The sequence below is a fragment of the Ceratosolen solmsi genome, unplaced genomic scaffold (assembly GCF_000503995.2).
Source record: "Ceratosolen solmsi marchali unplaced genomic scaffold, CerSol_1.0 scaffold29, whole genome shotgun sequence".
Taxonomy (NCBI): Eukaryota; Metazoa; Arthropoda; class Insecta; order Hymenoptera; family Agaonidae; genus Ceratosolen; species Ceratosolen solmsi.
In genome coordinates, this window is record NW_011948417.1 from 2,905,771 (window position 1) to 2,929,333 (window position 23,563).

At 26.8% G+C, this 23,563-nt stretch overlaps 4 protein-coding genes across 12 annotated transcripts; 1 reads left to right on the forward strand and 3 right to left on the reverse strand.

Annotated features, from left to right (window-relative positions):
- Nucleotides 1-2,501: 2,501 nt before the first annotated feature.
- Nucleotides 2,502-4,125, reverse strand: LOC105359638 (cytochrome b reductase 1). Its single transcript, XM_011496274.1, has 5 exons — nt 3,949-4,125; nt 3,525-3,743; nt 3,222-3,430; nt 2,982-3,145; nt 2,502-2,806 (listed from the first exon to the last, which is right to left on the reverse strand). The coding sequence occupies exons 1-5, from the start codon at nt 3,986-3,988 to the stop codon at nt 2,647-2,649; spliced, it is 792 nt and encodes a 263-aa protein (XP_011494576.1). The 5' UTR covers nt 3,989-4,125; the 3' UTR covers nt 2,502-2,646.
- Nucleotides 4,126-4,514: 389 nt separating this feature from the next.
- LOC105359635 (60S ribosome subunit biogenesis protein NIP7 homolog) lies at nt 4,515-22,576 on the forward strand. Of its 8 annotated transcripts, XR_912774.1 has the most exons (7): nt 10,883-10,932; nt 11,065-11,160; nt 11,289-11,514; nt 11,594-11,734; nt 12,444-12,563; nt 12,793-12,892; nt 18,416-18,462. XR_912774.1 is itself a non-coding variant. In XM_011496265.1 (6 exons), the coding sequence occupies exons 2-5, from the start codon at nt 11,105-11,107 to the stop codon at nt 12,561-12,563; spliced, it is 543 nt and encodes a 180-aa protein (XP_011494567.1). In that variant the 5' UTR covers nt 4,515-4,642; nt 11,065-11,104; the 3' UTR covers nt 18,416-18,487. The 8 variants fall into 8 exon arrangements, 7 of the variants coding, with proteins under 7 accessions (XP_011494567.1, XP_011494569.1, XP_011494570.1 ...); XM_011496265.1 differs by lacking the exons at nt 10,883-10,932; nt 12,793-12,892 and adding an exon at nt 4,515-4,642 and having other exon boundaries at nt 18,416-18,487; XM_011496267.1 differs by lacking the exons at nt 10,883-10,932; nt 12,793-12,892 and adding an exon at nt 10,579-10,596 and having other exon boundaries at nt 18,416-18,487.
- On the reverse strand, nt 12,793-16,202 carry LOC105359637 (Polypeptide N-Acetylgalactosaminyltransferase 1). The gene is made up of 9 exons (XM_011496273.1): nt 15,731-16,202; nt 15,484-15,672; nt 15,230-15,396; nt 14,704-14,878; nt 14,308-14,638; nt 14,016-14,201; nt 13,690-13,938; nt 13,077-13,223; nt 12,793-12,989 (listed from the first exon to the last, which is right to left on the reverse strand). The coding sequence occupies exons 1-9, from the start codon at nt 15,892-15,894 to the stop codon at nt 12,840-12,842; spliced, it is 1,758 nt and encodes a 585-aa protein (XP_011494575.1). The 5' UTR covers nt 15,895-16,202; the 3' UTR covers nt 12,793-12,839.
- Nucleotides 17,386-20,272, reverse strand: LOC105359636 (facilitated trehalose transporter Tret1-like). 2 transcript variants are annotated; one of them, XM_011496271.1, is made up of 6 exons: nt 20,242-20,272; nt 19,737-19,829; nt 19,136-19,202; nt 18,937-19,063; nt 18,315-18,802; nt 17,386-18,214 (listed from the first exon to the last, which is right to left on the reverse strand). In XM_011496271.1, exons 2-6 carry the CDS (start codon nt 19,826-19,828, stop codon nt 17,396-17,398), a joined length of 1,593 nt encoding a protein of 530 aa, XP_011494573.1. In that variant the 5' UTR covers nt 19,829; nt 20,242-20,272; the 3' UTR covers nt 17,386-17,395. The 2 variants fall into 2 exon arrangements, with proteins under 2 accessions (XP_011494573.1, XP_011494574.1); XM_011496272.1 differs by lacking the exon at nt 20,242-20,272 and adding an exon at nt 19,922-19,939.
- Nucleotides 22,577-23,563: the final 987 nt, after the last annotated feature.

Here is a 23,563-nt window from a genome sequence, read left to right on the forward strand (position 1 = left end):
TTTGAAGGCTCGATACAATTATCTATTACTTTCCATACTTCCTATGTTGTCAAAAGCTTTAAAATCTCTTAATCATTTTACTTCCATCCTGCGAGATCTAAAACTTACGGTAATACACGACGAAGTAGGTAGCATATGTACATCATATAATTAATATGATAAATCCTTAGTAATTTTTACTTTGCTCTGCCCAATATATATATATATATATATATATATATATATATATATATATATATGTACCTTCTAAACTTTTCTATTTATAGATAAATTGGTCAGTTTTAGATGAAAAATTAGTATGGATTTAATTTATTGATTATGCTAATACACTTTCAAACATCATCTATATTTTTATTTATAATAGAAATTTTATTATAGATTAGAAAAAAATAAAAAACAATTTTTCTATATATTGGATGGAAGTATAATCAAAGAATTTATGTATTTCAATTTTAATTTTAAAATACCACTTCATAAACGACAATTATTAAATTATGATATAAAATGTAAATGCTAAAATGTAAAAACTATGTGTAATAAAATAAAATACTAAAATATGCTGAAAATTGAAGAAAAATATTTTCAACCAAATATCAATTTGTATAAAAATTTATTTAATTGAAATAAAATGTGTATTAGGATAAAATTCTGTAAATTGTAATAATAATTTTCAAATAGATAAACTCTTTTGATTAAAATCACGTATTTCATCTGTTCTAAATCGTTTTTTATTTTAACCATTATTTTATTTATTAATAAACACATATATATATATATATATATATATATATATATATATCTATATAACATAAAATGTGTTGTATAATTGTATAAAAATTCACTGTCGAAAGTACATCCATATACATAATTAATACATAATACATAATAAATATTCTTTAATAGCAAATATTTTTTCATAAAAAGGCACGGTGTATTATGACAAGAAAATATTAAAAAATGATATAAACAAGATTTAATTTACATGAGTGAAAAAATTATTATTGATTATTTAGAATCGATTAGTATTGTTATTCTTTAATAATATTTGAATTTTTCAAGAACATATAGAGTTTGTTGTTATCCCATTATGTTAGATATAATGATTTTTTTTTTTTTTTTTTTTTGATTACGAAGGATGAAATCTTTCGGGGTAACTTTACAGAAATAATATTATGAAAAAATTCGATTATAATACAATCCAATTAGTGCATAAATACAAAAGCAAAAGCCAAGTATTTCCGACAGCTCTGGTCTTTATAAAACTTTCATTAAATAATGTAATTCGTAGTGAGGAAGCAGTCTAATATTTGAAAATAATCTTCCAAAATAATAATTATACAACATAAGTATTGGTAAAGACTTGAAAATTTAATTAAATAAAAACTCAGTAACAAATTTTTTAGTACAATTAAATTAAAGCACAATATTAATATTTATTGTTTTATTTATCTTTTTATATTTTTATTCTCCATTATTTAGAAATTCGCACTTGTTAACGTTTACTCCAAACCGTCAAAGGGAAATTACATTTTTTTATTACTTTCATTTGATTTTTATTAAATTATATATTTTAAACTCAGACTTGTATTGTATTTATTAATAACTTATATTTTATATAAAAAGTGATATTAAATTCAAATCAAATCGTTTAATGTTGGATTACAGTGGATTATGTATTTTATTATTGCAAAATAAGTGTAAAATTTTTGTACGAAAAAATTGTGTATTATTAAGGATTTATGTATAAAAATATCGTGTATGTATTATTTTAGATCAATTAGTAATAAAATTTCAACAATAAAACCTTTCTCTTACAAAAATATAGCTTTTTAATTTTCTAATTAATTTATATATTTATTATGCTATCTTATTTAATTGTTAATCTGATCTTAATTGTTAATCTTTATTTACCTCGGTATAATGGATTATATTAATTTATGAAAATGATTCTTGAAGATAACATATAGAGATATAATTATTTATTTATTTTATTATAATATCTGTATTTTTAGTTCAACAAATATAAATACATTAGATTTTACATGTTACAAATTTTATAATTTCACTAGAATAAAATAAAAATTGTTTATTACAGACATCATTGAATTGTAATTTTCATATAAAATATAGATTTCTTAAATATTAAAACAAAAAAATTGACAAAGTCAGATCATTACACAAAAGTAATGGAAAAAAAAATCTATATATAATTTTTCTCAAATATAAAAAAATAAGATTTCTATTTATACTTTCGATTTCTTTGGACTCGTTTACATAAACATTTATAAAAAATAAAAACTTATTGTTTTAGCACCATTTTTTATAATACATTATTTATTATTAATCTTTAATATTTGCTTATTATAAAATATTAGTATCTGATAGCATGAACAAAGGATCATATGTCAATAAATTGTGCAGATTATAAAAAAGTATGAAAATGATTTTATATACATTAAATACAATTTGTAAATAAATTCAATAGATTAAAAATTGTGCTAAAATATTTAAGCGAATTTATAAATAATTTACGGCTTTCTGAGCTAGTAGTAGCACCATAAATGAATAAATAATACGTGTAATCGTGTATCATGATCAATTTAGTGATTTTTCGCATATTTCAATGGATTATATGGTACATATAATTTATTTACTTCTGCCGGTTAATAGTACATCATCTTCAGGTTGAGGAAATCTTTTATATCTGGCTTGAGAAACTAAGTAGACGGTTAGACCACCAAAAATAATTAAGGTAAGACCAATTGTATTTACGAGAACACCTTCTGCAGGAAATTTATCGTAAGATCTATGGACATAGATTAGTTTTGAAATATTAAAATCTTAATCAATATACGTCTCTAATTAGGAAATATTTACATTATAAATATTACCAATAATGTTTTATAATTTATTTAGATTAATAATTTCGTTTGAAATTGATATTTAATGAAAAAGTTTCATTTAATAGTGTCTCAGCTTACGGATTTCTAATGGAGAAAAATGCTTTTTCCGTAAGTCCCATTAAGCAAGAAGCAATTGTACCGATAAAAGCAGCCGTACCAAAATAAACGTGAACTGGTAAGTACGCAGCGCGCAACGATGGCTGTATCATTGGATATAAGAAGGATACCAAACCTGCAAGCCACTGCAAAATCAAACCCTATTAGTAAGTATTAAATAAATCATGAATATCAAAATGAAAAAAATTATTTTAAGCATACCTGGCAACAAAATAAAATAATGGTTGTTAATCCGACCCAACTATGTAACGAGTACATATTAGGGATAGGTGGAGTTTTTAAATTATGACTATCAAAAACCGCAACTAGAGCAATAACGGTTAATAGTACCGTGAAAATCATTATACCACCATGAATAAGCTTTAGGCGCCTTTTACGCACCGTTCTTTGAGATCTGTATATTAGCATTCCTATAAATGCGATATAATAGTGAAAATTATGCAGTATCGTTGCAATTATTTTGAAATATATATATATATATATATGCTAAACGATGCCAATTACCATTAGCGTAAAGGAACACAAGGCCAACGGTCATTAAAAGCGGATGCCAGTTGAATTCTAAATCTGGATCGGATGTCCATGCGAAACCTCCTTTAAAGTGGGCAGTCCAGATTATAACTAACAATATCAATAATCCACCGATAGCTTCGGTGACATAAAACAGAATATTGAAACCCTCAAGGTTCCGATGCTCGGTCGATTCACCAATTTGATCCATATCTAAAACATAATAATATTACATATTAATATTTCTTAAAATACAAATTACAATAATTGTGTTAATAATTATTATAGCCATTAAATATCTGTATTTGAGCAAGCATATGTAATAATTAAAAAGCACAGAAGCAGATCGCATTAGGAGACAGGAAAATTATTATTTATGAATGGTATAATAACAAATGTTTGGTTACATTAAACGTACCTGCACATATTTCATATTCATATGGATAATCGTTATGCATATGGAATGATGTGGAGGAATTCTAGAAGATGTGTGAAACAAAAAGAAACTGAAAAATTTGTGCAATTTACTTGACTCGACTAAATAAATACAGTGTTATAAAAAGTTTTGATTCGTGTAATTGCGCTAATGTAGAAGGAAAATTATTTTACGTTTTTTTTTTATTTATTAATTTTTTTATTATAATATTACAAAATTAGGGAAAGTGAGTGCATAATAATCGTTGAAATGCGTTTGTTCATGAAGAACCAAGCAGTGACAAATGGAATTACAAGAATGAAACAAACGAAAGAAATACACAATACGTCATACGGTTATAACAATTCAATCGGCCATATCACTAACACATAAAAAAAAAGGATTAACGTTAAAGTGCGAGTAAGAAAGTTCGTAAGATTAGCCGTTTAAAATTCAAGGGCGAAAGGCTGTCGATTCGTGTGAATTCGTTACTAACCCACAATGTTTTACGAAACAAACAAATTAACGAGCCTTGCAATATATATATATATATATATATATATATATATAGCACTGGTGTTTTACCTGCATTGGGTGACCTATAAATCGTGTCCTTTATCGCATTCGAGCAACAATTGGCGTAGAACGGCGGTGTATAGCATAGGAGGCGCGTTCAACAACTTTCACAACTCAACAGGTGAAGAAAGTATAATGCACCGCAAAATATTCCAAAACTAATGGTTAGAGGTTTTAAAACGCGTGCGCCGACAATCGAAATTATTGATTTCTTGATTAAGGGTGGACGGGCAGGAGGTGGTGAGTCGCGTACTAATAACTAATAACGCGAGGAGGCAAGAAAAGTCAAGTATTTCATAGGATGTTATTATGGCTTAAATATTACGTTACGGCTGTTATTCAAGCGACATGTTTTAATGCTTTAATGATTGTTATGTGGTGGAGAGAAAGCGATTGAATGGATGGAAAATAATCTACGAACCAGGAGGGCGTGTGTAAGAGGGCAACTTGCGCAATCGCGTAGACTTCCTCGCTTTTATTAGACGTTCAGCCGACAACATTTTATTATTCGGAATAATCATTCTCCCTGGAATGTCATCGGAACTGCAATAAGCTAATTATCGTCCAAGACCGGAGCTCATTCATAACCTCAAAGGAATTGTGCCGCGCGTTATCCAGTAGGCAGTGAACTTCGTTTACGATAAGACCGACCGATCGTTAACTTTTTATTCGTTTGAGGAATCTTGATTATTGATCGTCGATCCATTTCTTTACGAGATTTTAATATTATGAAGCATTAATGCGGTTGCTTCAATCGTCAAAGCCACACCCTTTCGTAACAATACCAAAGTCAACTTGCGTTATTACTCTCATTAATAATGTGCGATAATGGCTTGAATTTAAATTTTAAACTATTTATCAATTGACAACACTTAATTTTATTCCGTTCTTAAATGCTCTCGGAAGTATCCTTATGAAAAAAAAAAAAAACTTGCGTGACTCGCGTCGCTTGTTATTAACAATTCTTGATAGCAATTATTTACGGTTCAAGTAACTGCACATGTGTGTCACGTGCCTAAAGCTCACGGATTCATTTTTATCGCTCAAACTCTGCTTGAACTGAATCTCCTAAGCCTACGATATTCAAAATAATTTGTATACATTGCGTACATTGTATTAAGACTTAGCATATAAATCATATAAAATTAGCAAAAGTATTTATATAAAAAAAAAAAAAAAAAAAAAAAAAAAAAAAAAAAAAAAAAAGACTCTATATTCAATATCATTAAGATATAGACTACGATATTTTTCAAACATCAACCTTTTAAAATCATTTTTCTTCTCTAAGTTATTGAAGAAAAAAAAAAAATATATATATATATATATATATATATATATATAACTACGGCACTCACCATGAAAATTTACGTGAAAACGAGGTGAAATCAACCATCATTTATCAAATCTCAAAATTCATAAACTTTTGTATTTATCTTCGGGCTTTTTGAATACTGCAATTATTAAGATAACATGCGATAAACTTTAATACGCTTTCTACTGCTCTCTATCTCTCTCATTTACTTTCATATTAAAATATTGACTCAGTTTATCAAAGACGATATTCACTATGATATCAACCACGTTGTATTTCATTTCCATACGTAAGATTATTTTAAAAAATTCATAGCTTAAAATGTATTTTGTCTACCGAGGATATACACTTTAGAGGAAAAAGTGATTGTAATGAAAATTTTTATCCTAAATGTTATATTATCTTTGTTGCTTGATATCTTTGTTTTCCGAGTATCTTTAAATACTCGACGAATAAATAAAAATCACAACTTTAGTCGCATAAATTGAAAGAACAGGTCAACATGTGAGAGACAGGAAGCTTATAATATTTTGAAAGATATGATGATGACTCAATGCGTGCGATAGTTCGTAGCAATTTTGCATGAATTTAATATATTAGTTTGATCGACCTGATTAGGAAAATTATACTTTTACGTCGTATGAATACTCCATCTGGAGATTTCTATTTTCTTCTTATTTATGATCTATTTTTCGATGTACCATATCCAAATTGAGCACAGGACGAGATAATGTTTGAGACTCAAGGTGATCTGCCAGAGTTGAAAAATGACGCTTCTACTTGTAACAGGACGCAATGAAGCGAGAGATAAATGTTCCATGTCTCGATTCTCATTAGCAAAAAATGTTTTTCACATTATTATTAAGCAATAGGCCATAAAACATAATGTTTTTATACTTATATTTATGAAATGTTGATAAAGATATATCAACGATTAAAATATATATTTCGCAATATATTCGGAATAGAATATTATGTATTCAAACATTTAAATTTTGCGATTCTTTAAACAATAGATAACTTATCTTTGCGTAAGCACAATAAACATTCTCCACAATTTATATACGTAGCGTTAACAATTAGTTTATAAAGAATATTATAAATTACGGTATTATAATTATGTCACAATTTTATTTACGAGCAATACAACGATATCTCTTATAATATAAATTATACAATATTTTTTAGTTATTTATTCATTTTTGTGTGTTTTTTTTCTTTTCTTTTCTTTTTTTGGTTTTAAGCAATAGAAAGAAAAAGAACATTGTCATTAGTAATTTTAACATTATTAAGCAAGCAAATAAAATCTATAATAAAGTACATTTTGTTCTTTTGGTTTTTGTTTTTTTAAATTATATTGTTAAATTACCGTGTGTGCATGCGTACGTGTAAATGTAAGATTTGAAAGAGAACAAGCATTTTTTATTTATTTTTAATTAAATGCTAAAAGTAATCAATATTTTTCCAAAAAACTCGACAATTATGAATTACTCTTGGCTATCCCCAGACTAGATTAATGAAGTCTTCTAATTCCGCAATTTAACATACTTGCACACATACGTGTGTTTCACTTAAGAATATGACGAATACATAGATTTAATCATATATTCATATATAATTTGCTTTTATATTATTGTACAATCCATTCGTTCAATGATAAAGTTTACATTCGGCATTCAATCGTAAAAACAAAATAAATTGTTTAAAATAAAAAATGCGCATGTAAATTGTAGTATAGATAATTCAGGCCTTAAAGAATATATTGGATAAGAAAAAACATATATATATATATATATATATATATATATATATTTACAGAATTTTTTAAACTAACATTTAACAATACCTACGTGCTTATTGTAAAATAGTGAAGAAGAATGCGATGCGCCGCCTGATTGGTTTAAAATATTTATTTATAATGATAACAAGAGTTATTATAATAACTGCGTCATATCGTGGCACATGAAATATCCAAAATATAGTGTTTAAATTTTATTTATTTTATTCATATTCGTGTAATTTATATCTAAAGAGCTAAATGAAATTTAAATTCACTGATTTGAAGATATTGAAGCTGCTCGACCAACACACTAACATAATATTTTATATATCAAATCCAAAAAAGTATATCAGTCATTTAACAACCATTATTTATGCAATAATACAACTATTTCAATGTGAAAAGGTGCGATCAAAATTAATGTTATCAATTATGAATTAAGAATATTTTTATTATGACATTTAAAATGCATAGGATTTAAAATTAATTGATTAATTGAAAGAATACAATGTTCCATATATTTATGTGGAATACCTTTGTATGCGTTATATGACGATTTTCTCGCTATTAGAAAAAAAAATTGGATAGTAGCATTGGAAGAAAAAAAAAATTGATGAAATATTTATTTAAAAACTATATTTATTTTTATTATATTAATTCATGTCGTGAAATTTCTCTTAAAAGTCTAGACGCACATCTACGCTTTATCTCATAAACTGATAATTGTATAAAAATTTATATTTAAGCAACGGGAGAACAATCGATTTCACGTTATATAGGATACAACGTTGTCATTGGCCTTTCACCCACAATATGGTACAAATAAACAAATAAATAAACCCTAGGTATAATAAAAAATTATTTTCGTCTATATTACGTTATAATGAACTTCTTTGATTGATGAAATGGAAATTTACTCATGAAAAATATTCAAATATATTGTTTGTCCGACATTTCACTATATGAGAGTAACATTGAAAATACAATTTTTTTTTTTTTCACTAAACTTAATACATTAAAATACTCAATATTATTTGATAAAAGTGTAATATGCGTAATGCAAAATGCAAATACCAAAGGGTTTAATTATTGTTTAATTATAAAAACCAAAATTTACGAATTATTTACTTAGTATAATTAATTACTGTCTTTAAGATTAGTTAAATGATCGAGACAAATTTCGTGTAAATAATTTTAAAGAAAATTATTTACCTGTCGATTGTGAGAATTAATATTTAGCAAATGTCATTAATTTGTAATGGTTTACTAGATATGCAAATATACGTAATAAAATGCCATTAAATCTATTAAAAACTAATTAATAATAAAGTTATAAAAATGTTGTTAAAAAAAAAAAAAAAAAAAAAAAAAAAATTAATCGTAGACCGAGTCAATTCTTTGCTTAAATGTATTGCAAATCTTTATGTACGAAATTTGCAATTTTTTCATTCATATATTAAGTATATTAACATACATTTACAGAATATATAAATATTAGGCCTCGTTATCGAAGAATCACAATTATAATATTCATCAATTTTGTTGACTTTGTTTTTTGAATTGATCGTACATAAACGAGACTCCTAATTTTAATTTTCCCATCAAATTGTTATTAATTGCACGGTAATTTATTAAAACATATAAACGATTGCTGAGCGAATAAAGCTAATGTTGTTCCATATGTGTTTTTCCTGCTTACACAGAGACACGCCCAAAGGAATATAATAATTTGATGATTAATTTAAATTTATTATGCTAGGATATTGAGCGTTGCTCATTAATATCCACAATATTAATCATATCGTAGAGATTGTCAATAATTTGAAATTGACAAAATCTTATCTAATAAATATTATGCATTTAAAACTACTTGCTCATATTCCTTAGGAAAATGTTCGCATCTTATTAAATAATCGATGCAATAAAGTTTGCAATGTCGTTGTAACGCAATCATAATATATAACTAACTATTGCAATGTAAGCAGTCCAACCTGATGAATAAGAAACAAATAACGAAATAAATAAATGTAGATATATCAGGTGCGTTAAAAGGACGGAAGGACATGGCAAAGCATTAATGTAAAAACGAGGCCAGAGACTTGAATACAAATAGAAAATATTTCACCCGTCAATGGGGCAAAAAGAAAAATGAAAGATGTTAGTATTCATGACCGACTCTCGTTTTACCGAACACGTCGACGTCAAATAACGATATTTGAATAATTAATATTATTTGAATAATTAATTTGAATAATAATTGATTTCTCAAAAGCAAATGTCATTGTTTTCCTCTAAAATTTGGACGCTATATTAACAATTTAATGCTTTTAATTTAAATATCGAGATGCGACGATGCTCGAGAATGCATTAATTTTCTAGCTATATAATATAGAGTTGTAAAATAATTGCATTAATTTATGAATATTGTTAGGATTGAGCTTGTATGATATATTTTTCATAATTGAGAATACTTGATTTGAGTAATAAATGTTAATATGGGTAGCAGATTAAGAATATCGTCACCATCTTTTCAATATTGAATAAGTAGACGGTGAGAGTTTACATTGCAATTCGGGCATTGCGATAACAATGCGTTCAAAGACATTTCTACCAAGTATTGAATTTATTTTGTAATACAAAATAATTAATAAAAAATCTTTTATTATAAAAAGTCCAGTTGGACAGTGTAAAAAATTTTGACAATTTGAGGGAAGTACAGAGCAGAGATTAAAAAGGAACATAGCACATTATTCGAATGAAATAATTTTGAATTTTCCCAAAGTTAAAAATAATAATAATAATAATTATTATTATTATATAGTAGTAAAGATAAGCATGTAAATATAAAAATGTTAAAAATATTACACTAAAAATTATACTATTATCGTCAATTTATGTTATATCATCCATGTCGTTGATATACATATATATATATATATATATATATATATATAGTAGTCACGGCAAACACAAATCTCTCGAGGTTAATTGCATTATAATTTGATAATTGTTCGTTACATACTTAAACTTTAATTACTTTTGAATAAAAGCTTCGTATCACGGAAGAGGGAGTGACTTATATGCTTATTGTTTTTTTTTCTCTTCGATTTTCCATTCTTATTCCCTCGCCTCACTTTCTATGCCGCCACTTTTTAATTCAACATGTGCTTAAACTCTTGCAATGTACAACATGCGCACGATACAAATATAATTTATTGATTAGATTGCTATTTATTGGATTAAATTCATCTATTGGATTGGGCAATAATAGTTTTTTTACTTAAAATTAGAGCTCAGTCGACGTTCTGAAGTATTATTTGTAGGCATAATTAATATTGTTTCGGCTCTATCATCTTCAATAGCGAATTTTACTCTATTCGCTTGCTGCTTCGGCTCGCGGACACTTTCTTATTTATTTATTTATTTATATTATTTATTTGCCTTCTGACAGTTTGTACGAAGTTTCCAAGTGATTGAATTCATGGTACAAGATGAGACGTTTATCGGAGGACAAAAAAAAGCTGGTTTATGAGAAATTGACAAAATAGTAAGTTGAATGATTTTACTAGGTTATGTCTTGGACTTGAATTTTTATTTATCAATACGCTTGGATGTTTACTGCTGTTATTCGGATGTCTATTTCCTTCAATTTTCTCATTAGAATTTTACTTTTAGTATTGGAGATAATATGAAGTTCCTTATCGACAGACCAGATGGTACTTATTGTTTTCGAATAAAAAAAGAGAGAGTGTACTATGTATTAGAAAAGATTTTAGGTCTTGCGAGCTCGGTATCGTCGAACGATTTAATGAGCGTTGGCACATGCATTGGAAAATTTACAAAATCTGGAAAGTTTCGACTACACATTACAGCCTTACATTATTTAGCACCGTACGCAACGGCAAGTATTACTAAGCGACTTTGGTGCCAAGAGCTTACATATCGTTAAAATTTTATATTAAAGTTTTATATATTTTTAGCATAAAATATGGGTCAAACCTTCGGCCGAACAACAATTTTTATATGGTAACAATATAAACAAAGCTGGTTTAGGAAAAATAACTGAAAATACTTCAAAGTATCAAGGAGTTGTTGTGTATTCAATGAACGATTTACCTTTGGTAAATAAAAAGCATTTATCAATAATAATATAAATCATTAAATAGCATTAGTTAATTTTATGCCTCTTTTTTTTTTTTTTTTTTTTTTTTTTTTTTTTTTTTTTTTTTTTTTTTTCATTTTTCAATTATTTGCTTTGAAAATTTTATCTAATTTAACAATTTCATTCTATAGACTAATAATTATAATCATTTGCAATATGTAATTATATGTTTATACCCTAAATTAAGTTTATTTGTTTTAATAAGTGAATGTTGTTTCTACTGTAGTTTGTATAAAAATTTGCCATCGTATAGAATGTGTATTGCAGTGTATAATATGGCAGATAAATTTCAGATAATTCTTCTCATATTGAGAGTAATAACATTGACATTGGTCGCTCGCGCTACATTACGCACACAACGATGCATAATTTATTTGAACAAATATTAAATTAAAGATAAATTGAAATGGTTTGAAAAATAAAAATAAAAATTTTAATTATAAGTTAAATTCTATACATATAAATATTGAGCACTAAAATATTAATTTTACTTATAAAATAAATTTGATGATAGATCAATTATGAATAGCGTTGATATAAAACATTGTTTAGACAAACGTATAAATAAGATTTAACACTGGACCATCTCAAAAACAACGTATCAATTCAATTGAACTACAACTCAAATAAATTCTTTTGTTGGTCATAATAGTTTTGTTATATTCTAGGGATTTGGAGTTGCAGCGAAAAGTACTTTAGAATGTGCATGTGCGGATCCAATGTCAATAATTTGCTTCCATCAAGCTGATATAGGAGAATACATTAGATGCGAAGATACATTACTTTAGGTAAATTTATATTTATAAATTTTTGATAAGAAAAATATTAACAAATAACAATATTAATGTCGTGTAATCTAATATACATCAATTCGCTATTATTTTCAATGAAAATATTATATATACTCTTTATTTGTTTATAAAAATTTTTTTAATTAATTTCAACAATTTTATAATAAAAACTATAAACAAGCTCTTTAATATTTAATATAAAATATATACGATATAAATATTTCAGCTACATTATTTGAGCTGCCTTTAATATTTATAACAATCAACTAGATTTCATCTAGGGTTGATCTTATCACCATAAAAATCAAATTGCCAAAATTGATCTGGTGAGTCGGAACAGAGAGAAACTATAACATCTTCCTTGCTATGTACTCCAGTTGCATCTAGGCACAATCCTGTTCTTAAGTGTAAAATCTTTCCATCCTGCATTACAAATAATTAAATGTTATTTTTCATATATTTACTAATTTATTCAAAGTTATTAATGTCTACTGTTTATATAAGGTATACCTCGGTTAATATCCACTCCTTATCGTGTTCAATTTCATCACAACCTCTCATATTAACTTTAAAAATATAATTCAAAAGTTCATCTTCGATCACAGTAGCACATACGTCTTCTCTTCTTAATTCTCCGCTTTTACTCATAGAAAAATACTAATTTGATTTGGGGGAAAAACAGGGAAAGAAAAAGAAAAAAAAAAACACACAGTTAAATTTATTCGATTAATTACATCGATTAATTTAAATGAATTATTATGAGATGAATTATTATAAATTTTTACGTATATCAACGAGCTAAAATAACGAAACATTATAAATCTTTAAAGACTCGTTTCACTGTTAATATTCAGAATCTAACGAGTCTTGATGTAAAATTTATCAAGCGCAATGATTTTACTTTTTCTTAACTCTTAATGCATATTTTCATGATTTATAAATTTGAATTCTTATCTTTATTTTTAACTTCCATTTTAACGAGGAATGAAACGAGACTATATTTGCAATGTTCTGTAATTTTATATTTATATGCGTCAAAATTTTAAGCTTATACCGTACAATTTCACAACAAAGCTCGAGTTAGCAAATAATGTATATTAGTATTTCGTATAAAATTATATACCTGACTTGGATATAATTTTGAATGACATTCGTAGACTCCTATATTATATGGTTTCTCCTCGTCGCGCTGTAAATTATCTAAACATAAATTTTTTGTTTGAACTCTCACTTTACCAAACGCTTGTACGTTTTCATCTGGTATAAATTTTTCAGGATATACATTATCCAAATACCACTTAAAACTTTTACATTTTAATCTTTCACGTAAATCTATACGACTTCTTACATCACCAATGAGCTCTGGCATATCCTGTTATAAAAGTAATGTCCAATTTAAATTCCATATTTACAGTTATGTAATTCAAGTGCAGCATTGTTTTTACACACCTTGTATTCTTCGCGATGTAAGTAAAATAATCTCTTGTAATCGTCCATCCATACATTTGCTAATCTTGCTGTATTAATACCGTGTGTGTCTTTATTCATAGGGAATTTGTAAGGTAAAAAATTTCTAAATACATGACCTACTCTAGAGCAAGGTATTGTTTCGAGAACTCCGCCACATTGCCATATCTAAAATAATCGGTATTTTATTAATATGTCGCTACTGTTATATTTATAAGATAAATCTTATATTCAAAATATAAGGATGAAGAAATTAGTTTATTCTGTTATTTACTCGAAATGACATCTCAAGATTCTCTCCTCCCCAGCCATCCATTTGGTCGTCGTAACTACCTATTTCCCAAAAATATTTTCTATTAATTGCAAAGAGTCCACCAGCCATGGTGGGTGATCTTACGGGAGAAATGGGAGAGGTCTTGGATTGTAAATCAATTTCTTGAATATTTATCCACGTAAAATGACCGGACCAACTAAATCCTCCAACTTGAAAAAATGATGGTTCAGCATTATATAAATATTCAAATGTTTCTTCCGATATGTTGTCTATGATTGGCGTTACAACTGCATTACGCTTATCTTTTATTCTTTGCAGTAATGGCTGCAACCTAAAGTATAAATCTCTTTTCAGTAAAAATATAAGAAATAATGTAAAAATTGACAAAAAACGAACCAGTTTTTTGTTACTTCACAATGAGCATCTAAAAACATTAAAACATCCCCTGATGCACTTTTAGCTCCTTTTAATCGAGCTCTTACTAATCCTTGTCGCTGTTGTAATCTTAATAACTTTACCTTCTTTGGTAAACGTGTTTGAATATAATATTCCAACAAACCCTGAAGTTGCTCTAATAATTTATGAAATTAGCTTGTAATAGTATATAAGTAAATTTATATAAAAATTATGTATATTATAATTTAACTCGTCACTAACTTGACTAATTTCATTTCTAACAATTTATTAGTCACTAGATTTTACACTTATATCTATTTAGTTTATTCCAAACCACAGAATCCATGGTGAAAAATAAATTTATATAAAGTTGATTAAAATTTAATAAAAATTATGTCACAGATGTATCGTACTAAATTTGAAAAACAAGCTCGCTTGAATTATCCAAATCGAATGTTTGACAAAAGACTAAAGCAATACTAATATTCTATTGTCACTAACGTATCGAAAGTATCTCTAATATTACCTTCGTCGCTTTTATCATCGACCAGAATGATTTCTCGAACGAGCTTTGGTGGTGTCTCTTTTAGCACACTGTATATCGTGCGTAAGAGTACGCTGAATGCTTCATTGTGAAATATAATAATTATGCTTACGGAAGGCAGGACAATGTCGTACGTTACATTCTTACATCTGTATTTAAAATGAAATGAAAACATATTTTTCAATTAATGCTTCTAATCCACTAAAAAGCTTTCTATTTATTAAAGCATAACTCACAGCGGATCTCTGATATCTAGTAATTTTCTTTGGAAGGATATTTTATTTGAAAGAATTATATTGACCGCCTTCTTTTTCAGGATCTCGTTTCCTTTAATTTTCTCTTCGCCATTAAGGTAAGCTGGCTTACCATATTCACCTAGCTTGCGCGATATACCTTTAACATATTCGTTGATCCACTGTTCATACCTGTAATGAATTTCTACTTTACAATCGTCAATTATGTTAACAATCGTCAAATTCTTACCTTTCATTTTTTTCGTAATTTGTCGTACCATTTTCAAGCCATATATTTTCTATTTGAACGCGATTGTAAACACTTACAACTGAAATACGCTTTATAATAATTAAGATAACAACCGCATAAAAAGCGTAAATTATATATCTTATCTTGTACCGCCAAAATTTCATTTCTTACAAAAACGTCTAAAATCCTGTTAAATGATTGTCCAACGATTTCCAATCTCAAAGTGCATTTTTCCTTCGAGTTGGAATTAGTATATAAGGTTAGATAAACAGCAGACGTGCACCAAATACGTATGCATAACGTGAATGCACCCGCATATAAAAAGAAAATGTGCAGGTAAACAGGTTGTTGACAGTTGCGTTTCTATTTTAAATAATAATGAATACATATGGAACAAAATACGCTTGATATAATCGAAAAATTTGAACGTAATTTCCAACAGAATTTCACATAATGCATGCGCGCACACGCACACGCGTGCGCCCATGCACACACATTCATATAAGTTTTATTTAATTACTGCAGAGTGAAATCGGGATATTATATTTTCCTTCCATAATGTTCGTTAGTAGTGGTAAAATTTTATTTTCCTTTCAAACTAATAATTATTAAATTGATATTATACATGAATAGTCGATGTTATGTTCCCAATTATTAAACGAAAAATGCATGCAAATATATAGGTGAATATAATGAAACGAATCGCCTCGATAGCAAAGTTAGGTAAATAAAAAAAATACGATAGTGTACGAAAATAGAGGCAATAAAGTGCGAACATTTTTATTTTAAAGTTGATAAAGCTTTAATCGTGAAATAGGTGATGACAGTAAAGCACTGAATGTGTTTCTTATAATGTTTTTTTTTTTTTTATCGGTTTTTGTAATTAAATTATTTCTGGTCTACTTTTTTAACTAACAATCGACAAAGTATTTATAATACAATGTAACAATTGCAATTCCGATTTTAATAATTAATTAAGCTCGATAAATTTTATAAGCAAATGTTTACTTAAGATATAAAATTCATTTCATATGTTTACTTAAGATTTAAAATTTACCTCAAACGTTTACTTAAGACAATATTTACTCATTTTACTCATTCAACCAAGACGCATAGCAAAATGTGAGATTTATTGAATTATGATATTAATAAATAAGAGCGGAGAAAAAAAAAAAGTGCTCTTCTCAACTAATTACATTGACCATCTCGACTTGAAGTTCCTTATTAATAGTACACTGTGATGTATTAGGCGATAATCATTTCCACATTTTCTTACATTTAATTTGATCTTTATACAATTTTGTTCAATTTTTTAACTGCAATTTCCTATACCCTAATATTGTACTTTATGTGAAACAACAAATTGTGCTGTTTGACTTTCGTATAATCACTTTATTATATTTCAATAAATTTTCTTTTGTTTTTCATTCATTTATATACATATTTAGTATAAAATATATTAAAAAATACTTTGAATATTATTTTAATCAATTGTACAACGTGCTGTACATAAAAAATATATTACAATGTTAGGTAATACAGCGATTTAGAATTAATTTAATACTATAGCCACTATGATCGATACATGGTATATTATGTATTCAAGACTGACTGCATTACAATTTTATTAAATAGTAAAATGCGCATTGAAATTAGCATAGACAGCTATGTATTAATTCTTTCGGTGGGCAATTCTTCCTCGCCATCTTTACTAAAATATTGCTCTATTTCTGAAAATGATTTTCCCAATGTTTCTGGTAAAAAAATATATACAAAAACAGCACCTATAAATGAAGCAGCGCTGAAAAAGAAAAATGTTCCCTGTGCACCCATTTCATCCATCATATATACATAGCCTTTTATCATTCCAAACATCATTATATATGCAATAGATATCATAATTCCTCCTAGAACTCCTCTGACGGATATCGGTAACAATTCACCAATTAATGTCCAGGGAATAATAGTGAATCCAAAACAACTTGTACTCACATAAAAAAGTATGATAATAAGTATTACCCAGTTTTGTTTAACCATAATTTCTTTAAGTTTACCATTTTCATCGTAGGAAGACGTAAGATAGATATACATTCCTGAAAAAAACATAGAAAAAGCCATTCCTAAACTACTTATTATACAGAGCGTACGTCTGCCAAATTTTTTGCTGAATAAAGATGCGATGATGCTCAAAAGAAATCGAATAACACCAAGTATAACCATTGCACCATATTTATCTAATCCATTACCAAATTTTCCCCCAACATTTTCAAATACAGAGAGAGCATAAAATATAATTACGTATGAGCCCGTAAGTTGCTGTATTAAAAACAATGTAAATAAAATTATTGAAGGTTTATAAACAGTCGGATGTTTTAATTGTTCATAAAAGTATAAAAGTCTTCTGGTAATTGAACTTTTCAATTCATTATCTGTATGTTGCTTCTCTGAAATTGCACTGATACGCCGAAGCTCTTCTCGATACATCTGTCAAAAAATATTTTATTATATTTCAAAATATAAATTTTTCACATTTAACAATTAAGCGCTTGAGATGCACACATTTGTATAACAAAGCTTTACTTACTTCTTCGGATTTATTTAATAATCTTAATATATTTTCAATTTGATTTATATGTCCTGTTAATTCCTTCTTTCCAAAGTACATAAGCCAATATGGACTTTCAGGAATGAATAATAGTATAAATAATACACAGGAATTCAGTAATATAAATGCTATTGCCATTTGGTTCCAAGTAAGCCATATTCCAAAACAATACGTAATTAAAATGCCCAGCGACACAAACACCGAATTGAAGCACAATAACATGGGCCTAATTTGTGGATGTGTAATTTCTGATATATACACAATACTGACAGACGACAGTCCACTTGAAAAACCAGCAGTTACTCGAGCAATATAAATTAAAGTAACAGAATTGGCTAGCACCAAAATAATAGATGATACTATATTTATTATACAAGAAATCAAACAAATTTTTTTACGTCCAAATAGATCCATCAATGGTCCAACGATTAATGACCCAAGGGGAACTGATATCGTAACCAAACTTGCTGTTTAAAATAATATTATACATATTTTATGAAAATTACATAAGACTGAGTGCATATTTACAAATGTAAAAAGTCACAAGAATCATTTATTAAGAAATATAATTTAATAATAAGAATCATAGTATTTGTTTTACCGATCCAAGATATTTGGTCGATTGTTAATGAAAATTCTTTCTTTAAACCATCTTCCAAAATTGTACTGTAAGCCATATTTATTCCAACTTGAATGACAATGCAATGTGCTATACATCCTACGATAATCTTAAATAAAAATGACAATGATATTACAATAGAAAAAAACATTTATTATTCTTTATAAAGAAGCATTTGTACCTGTGGAAAAATATGTCTAAACGAATATTTACGAATAATTGGTGTATCAAATCCATTAAGTTGTTCTCTAAAAAATACTTTTCTTACGTAATACAACATAGCTGTACAACAATTTTATAAATTCTCACATTTGTTTCACTACTTTTAAATGTAATTATTCATAATCTTTTTAATGAATAACTTCATCGTAGCTATTGGACTAATTTTAAGACAACATTAATTTTACTTTCGGAGTAAGAATACACTTTGTGTACATTTGTAAACATTATATGTTGAATAACATTGATCAATGTTCATTGTGAGCAATCTTTAAAAAAAAAAAAAAAAAAAAAAAAGAGAGAGAGAGAGAGAGAGAAAGGCAGTATAATTCTTATGAGTTGATTGATAATTATTGATGTATTAATGCAAATAAGACATTACTTAATATGTTAATATGAGACAGTTAAAATTATAATTACAGTGCATGATTTTTCTATTTTAAAGTGCTCAAACTATTAAGAGTGCAGACAATATGTGAAAAATGTTGTGTATACGTGCATAATAGCGATAGAATTTAATTTCAATTTCTGATAATGTTAAGTATGACGTAAAAACAACTTACTCGATTAAATTGTCTTTGACACTGTCGTCCAATTTATTTGAATTAATGCACAAACTCTGTTTTTCAGAAGACTCATCTCTATCCTTTTCCATTCTGCAAGTTATAATAGTAATATAGGATGATAATAGGATTTTTATAAATTTGAAAAAAATTAAATCATTAAATTATAAAAGAAAATCATTTACCACATTGATTTTGTTAAAAAAAAAAAAAAGAACAAAAACAAAAAAAAAATCATCATAAAATTTTATTAATAAACAAAGCACAATTATTGCTTTAATGTCATTATATAAAAAAATGTCGTGCAACAACTTTATATCAAAATAAACTCAAACAGTTTTATAATGCTAAACATAAAAAATCTATGAAAGGACTTTAAAACTCAATGAAAATGAATGACAATGCATTATTGTTAATTATATATGAAATCTCTATATGCCCTTGTGGAAGCCAAATAATTAAAAAAAATTATAAACTGTGTTATTCCATATAATTAGTGACCTACCTTGCACTTGTAAGAACAAAAAATATAATGACAGAATATAACCATATCTAATTTCATATTATTTTTAAATCATTGAGCTATTACATTTTATCTTATCTCACGCGTATATTTAAACTTAAACCTTAAACTATATAACAAGTTATAATTATTTGTGTAAAAAATTATGTAAGTATGTGCGATTAAGCACATCATTACGTCAATACGTGAATATTTGTTTGTTTGTTTTTTCCCATCGCATATATATAAATAATTTTTAACATACATTTATGATTTAAACAAGTAATTATTCACGAGAATTCGCATGTTTATATGCTTATATATATATATATATATATATATGTACACACACATATATCTGTAGCCTTATCAAACTACACATAATTGAGTACAGATTTCAATAGATAATAATCTATTTCATTTACTATTTAATTTGCGATTAAATCGCATTTCGGGATGAATACACTTATTCCTACATACATTATATTATATACAATTAATGTAAGTAAATAAAATAATGAATAAATATTGTGCAAGAATGCGTTTATTTTTATTTAACGATTGAATTTGTAACTGCTCATAATTTAGCTACATAAAGTTCTATAGAAAACAATTAAAATCATAATGTTTTCACAATTAATTCTCAATAATTAATGACTAATGAGGGCGCATAATTATAAACTCATTTTTATTGTTAAACTTTCAAACTATTAGTGTTCAAACGCAACGTAAATTATTTATAAAAGACTATCATAATAGTTTGAATTTTCCATTACTCGGTATTTCGAAAGGATGACGAAATTACTTCAGAAAATACTTAATTACAAAAACATGGTTAATTATATTGAAAATTGTTAACGTATGTATTAAATAGGACTTGAAATAATTCGTCCTGTAGGGCATAACAATGACGATAATACAACTCATCGTTTCAAATGCAATTATATTCTATTTAAAAATTTTACGTCATACGCAATATTTAATACCACGCCTACGTTACTGTACATCTCACGATTAATAATAATTTAATAATTTAAATATATATCGCGCGTAGTTGCCATTGCCGCACTGATCATGTGCACAATAAGCAAACCGATAATTCTAATTAGGCGAATGTTGATTCTAACCTAAATTCTGAATTATGGAACTCGCGGAGGATAAAGTTAAGAGTCTAATTGACGGGGAAAATTTAAACAAATTGAACGACGAGACACTCGATCAATTGATACGCATCGCCGTATCACATTTGTGTAGAAAATCTGACGGTGAAGGTATTGCATTTGACATCGAAGTTTTATTATGTCTTGTACTTACTTTTTATTTTAATTTACTGTCTTGTTTTTATTAATTAACAATTGTATTTGTTAAATATTATCTTGTTTGACATCTTTTTTTTTTTATTTTTTTATTTTTTTTTTTAATGATTTTGTTAATGTAATTTATTTACGTTATAATTAAACAATAGTTAGTCTGGATATTCGTAAATGTGAATTTTAAAGTGCAATTTTTATAAAATTGTTATACTCTTACAGTGCTTTTATGTAATTAAAGTACTAAAGATATTTAAAATATTTATCGTTTGTAAATGGATTTTTACTTTGAAACTTTTGTTTGTCTTTTTGTTTTTATTGTTGTTAAATACTATACTATTAGGTTTTTACATCAATTATGTGCTAGTTCACTTTCATATAAAAATATATATTTAACAAATTCTTAACTAAATATTATTGATAGAAATTTATAATGCATTTGTAATTTATTTGATGTAGCTCTAACGCAATTATGTCGTTCAAAGCCTGATGTTATTAAAACTGCCTACGCCGATGTTATAAAGTTACTTATCGAGGCCGCAAGACACGACACAAGTTCAGAAGAGTTGAGCAAATTATTAAGATGCACAGCTTTGACGAAAGCTCATATTGATAAATTCTGTCAATTTCATGCTAATTATAAAGAGCAACTTCAAGAAAATTTGGAAACAATTGGTAATGGCCTACCACATATCATTGATGTTGATTGGCGAATAGATTATTGTATTAAGGTATTTTGTACAGAAAACTATTGTATTATATTTTATATGACAAATAGGTTAATAAAAATAATTAATATTTTGCCACATGAAATAGTCTAGTATAAATGATTCTGCTGGAATTCCAAACTATAATATTTCACTTAGCACAATGAAACATGGCAATATTCAGTCGGTTCAATTTATGTGCACGATTCAGGAGCTTCAAGAATTGGTTCTTAAATTAAAGGATGCGGCTAGACATATTGAAAAGTTAACGAATCCTTGAAGTTACAACGAGAATTAAAATTGTTTTCATCTTTGTGTACATACATACATGCATGCATATATATATATATATATATATATAAAATAGCTTACGATATCATATAATATTTTCTGAATATTTTTTATTAAAATAAGGAAGCATATGTATAAGTTTAATAAAAAAAAAAAAAAAAAAGAAACTACAGCGATACTGGTGCATTCTATTATATTTTTGCATGAAAGAGGAAAAACATCTGATCCACATTAACTGATTAAAAATACATTACTCTCCGGTCAAATATTTATCTAGAAATTATTATCTTCTGACAACAAAGAAAGATACTATCAGTATGTCCTTAATTATTAAATACATAATTATATTAATAATATAATAATAATTTTCAATTGTCATTCCATATATAAATTCTTTAAACATGATACACTATGTACAAATAAATTGGAGCTTTATTCTGTTCTAAAAAATGAAAAGAAAAAAAAAGCGAAAAAAAAGAAGAAGAAGAAGAAGAAGAAGAAGAAGAAGAAGGAGGAAAAGTGATCTGTTGCATTTATTATTATATTTTTATAATTCATGTCGCGCATTACACAGGCTGTTAACGTTTTCTATTCAAAACATATTTCTTCCCGCGCCTGATTCGCTTCTCAAAATGTTTATCTTTTAAAAAAAGTACGATATATAATTTTGTCATTTGTTGTTGTTGTTGTTGTTGTTGTTGTTGTTGTTGTTGTTATTATTATTATTATTATTTCCTTATTTTTGTTTTTGTTTCTTCAAGCGATAAATTCTCCTAAATTTTAAAGAAAGATACTCTGTTTTTATTGGAGAAAATATCGCCTGGTCCGCTTTCATGAAAACGGCATAACGATCACAGCGTTAGATTATTTATTTACTAGAGTCGTGCAATATAAGTTGCAGATTTATCATCCAATAAATTTATTGTTCCGCGTCCATTTACTCAATATAAGGTATGATAAGGCCTCGGGCATTTATTTCACTACTACATCTTTTAATCTACGAATATTTTCAATTTA

Bases quoted from the DNA above. Each gene is read 5' to 3' on its own strand.
- LOC105359638 (XM_011496274.1), bottom strand. From the start codon at position 3,988: ATGCATAACGATTATCCATATGAATATGAAATATGTGCAG. The intron at 3,744-3,948 runs GTACGTTTAATG...ATTATGTTTTAG, and splicing joins TGAATATGAAATATGTGCAG to ATATGGATCAAATTGGTGAA. The intron at 3,146-3,221 runs GTATGCTTAAAA...TTGATTTTGCAG, and splicing joins TTATTTTATTTTGTTGCCAG to TGGCTTGCAGGTTTGGTATC.
- LOC105359637 (XM_011496273.1), bottom strand. From the start codon at position 15,894: ATGAAATTTTGGCGGTACAAGATAAGATATATAATTTACGCTTTTTAT. The intron at 13,224-13,689 runs GTATATAATTTT...AAATCAAATTAG, and splicing joins CAAAATTATATCCAAGTCAG to TATTTTTCTATGAGTAAAAG. The intron at 12,990-13,076 runs GTATACCTTATA...TTTGTAATGCAG, and splicing joins AGGAGTGGATATTAACCGAG to GATGGAAAGATTTTACACTT.
- LOC105359636 (XM_011496271.1), bottom strand. From the start codon at position 19,828: ATGGAAAAGGATAGAGATGAGTCTTCTGAAAAACAGAGTTTGTGCATT. The intron at 18,803-18,936 runs GTAAAACAAATA...TATTTTAAACAG, and splicing joins CGACCAAATATCTTGGATCG to CAAGTTTGGTTACGATATCA. The intron at 18,215-18,314 runs GTAAGTAAAGCT...ATTTTTTGACAG, and splicing joins TATTAAATAAATCCGAAGAA to ATGTATCGAGAAGAGCTTCG.
- LOC105359635 (XM_011496263.1), top strand. From the start codon at position 21,380: ATGGAACTCGCGGAGGATAAAGTTAAGAGTCTAATTGACGGGGAAAAT. The intron at 21,510-22,007 runs GTATTGCATTTG...TATTTGATGTAG, and splicing joins TAGAAAATCTGACGGTGAAG to CTCTAACGCAATTATGTCGT. The intron at 22,280-22,364 runs GTATTTTGTACA...CACATGAAATAG, and splicing joins GAATAGATTATTGTATTAAG to TCTAGTATAAATGATTCTGC.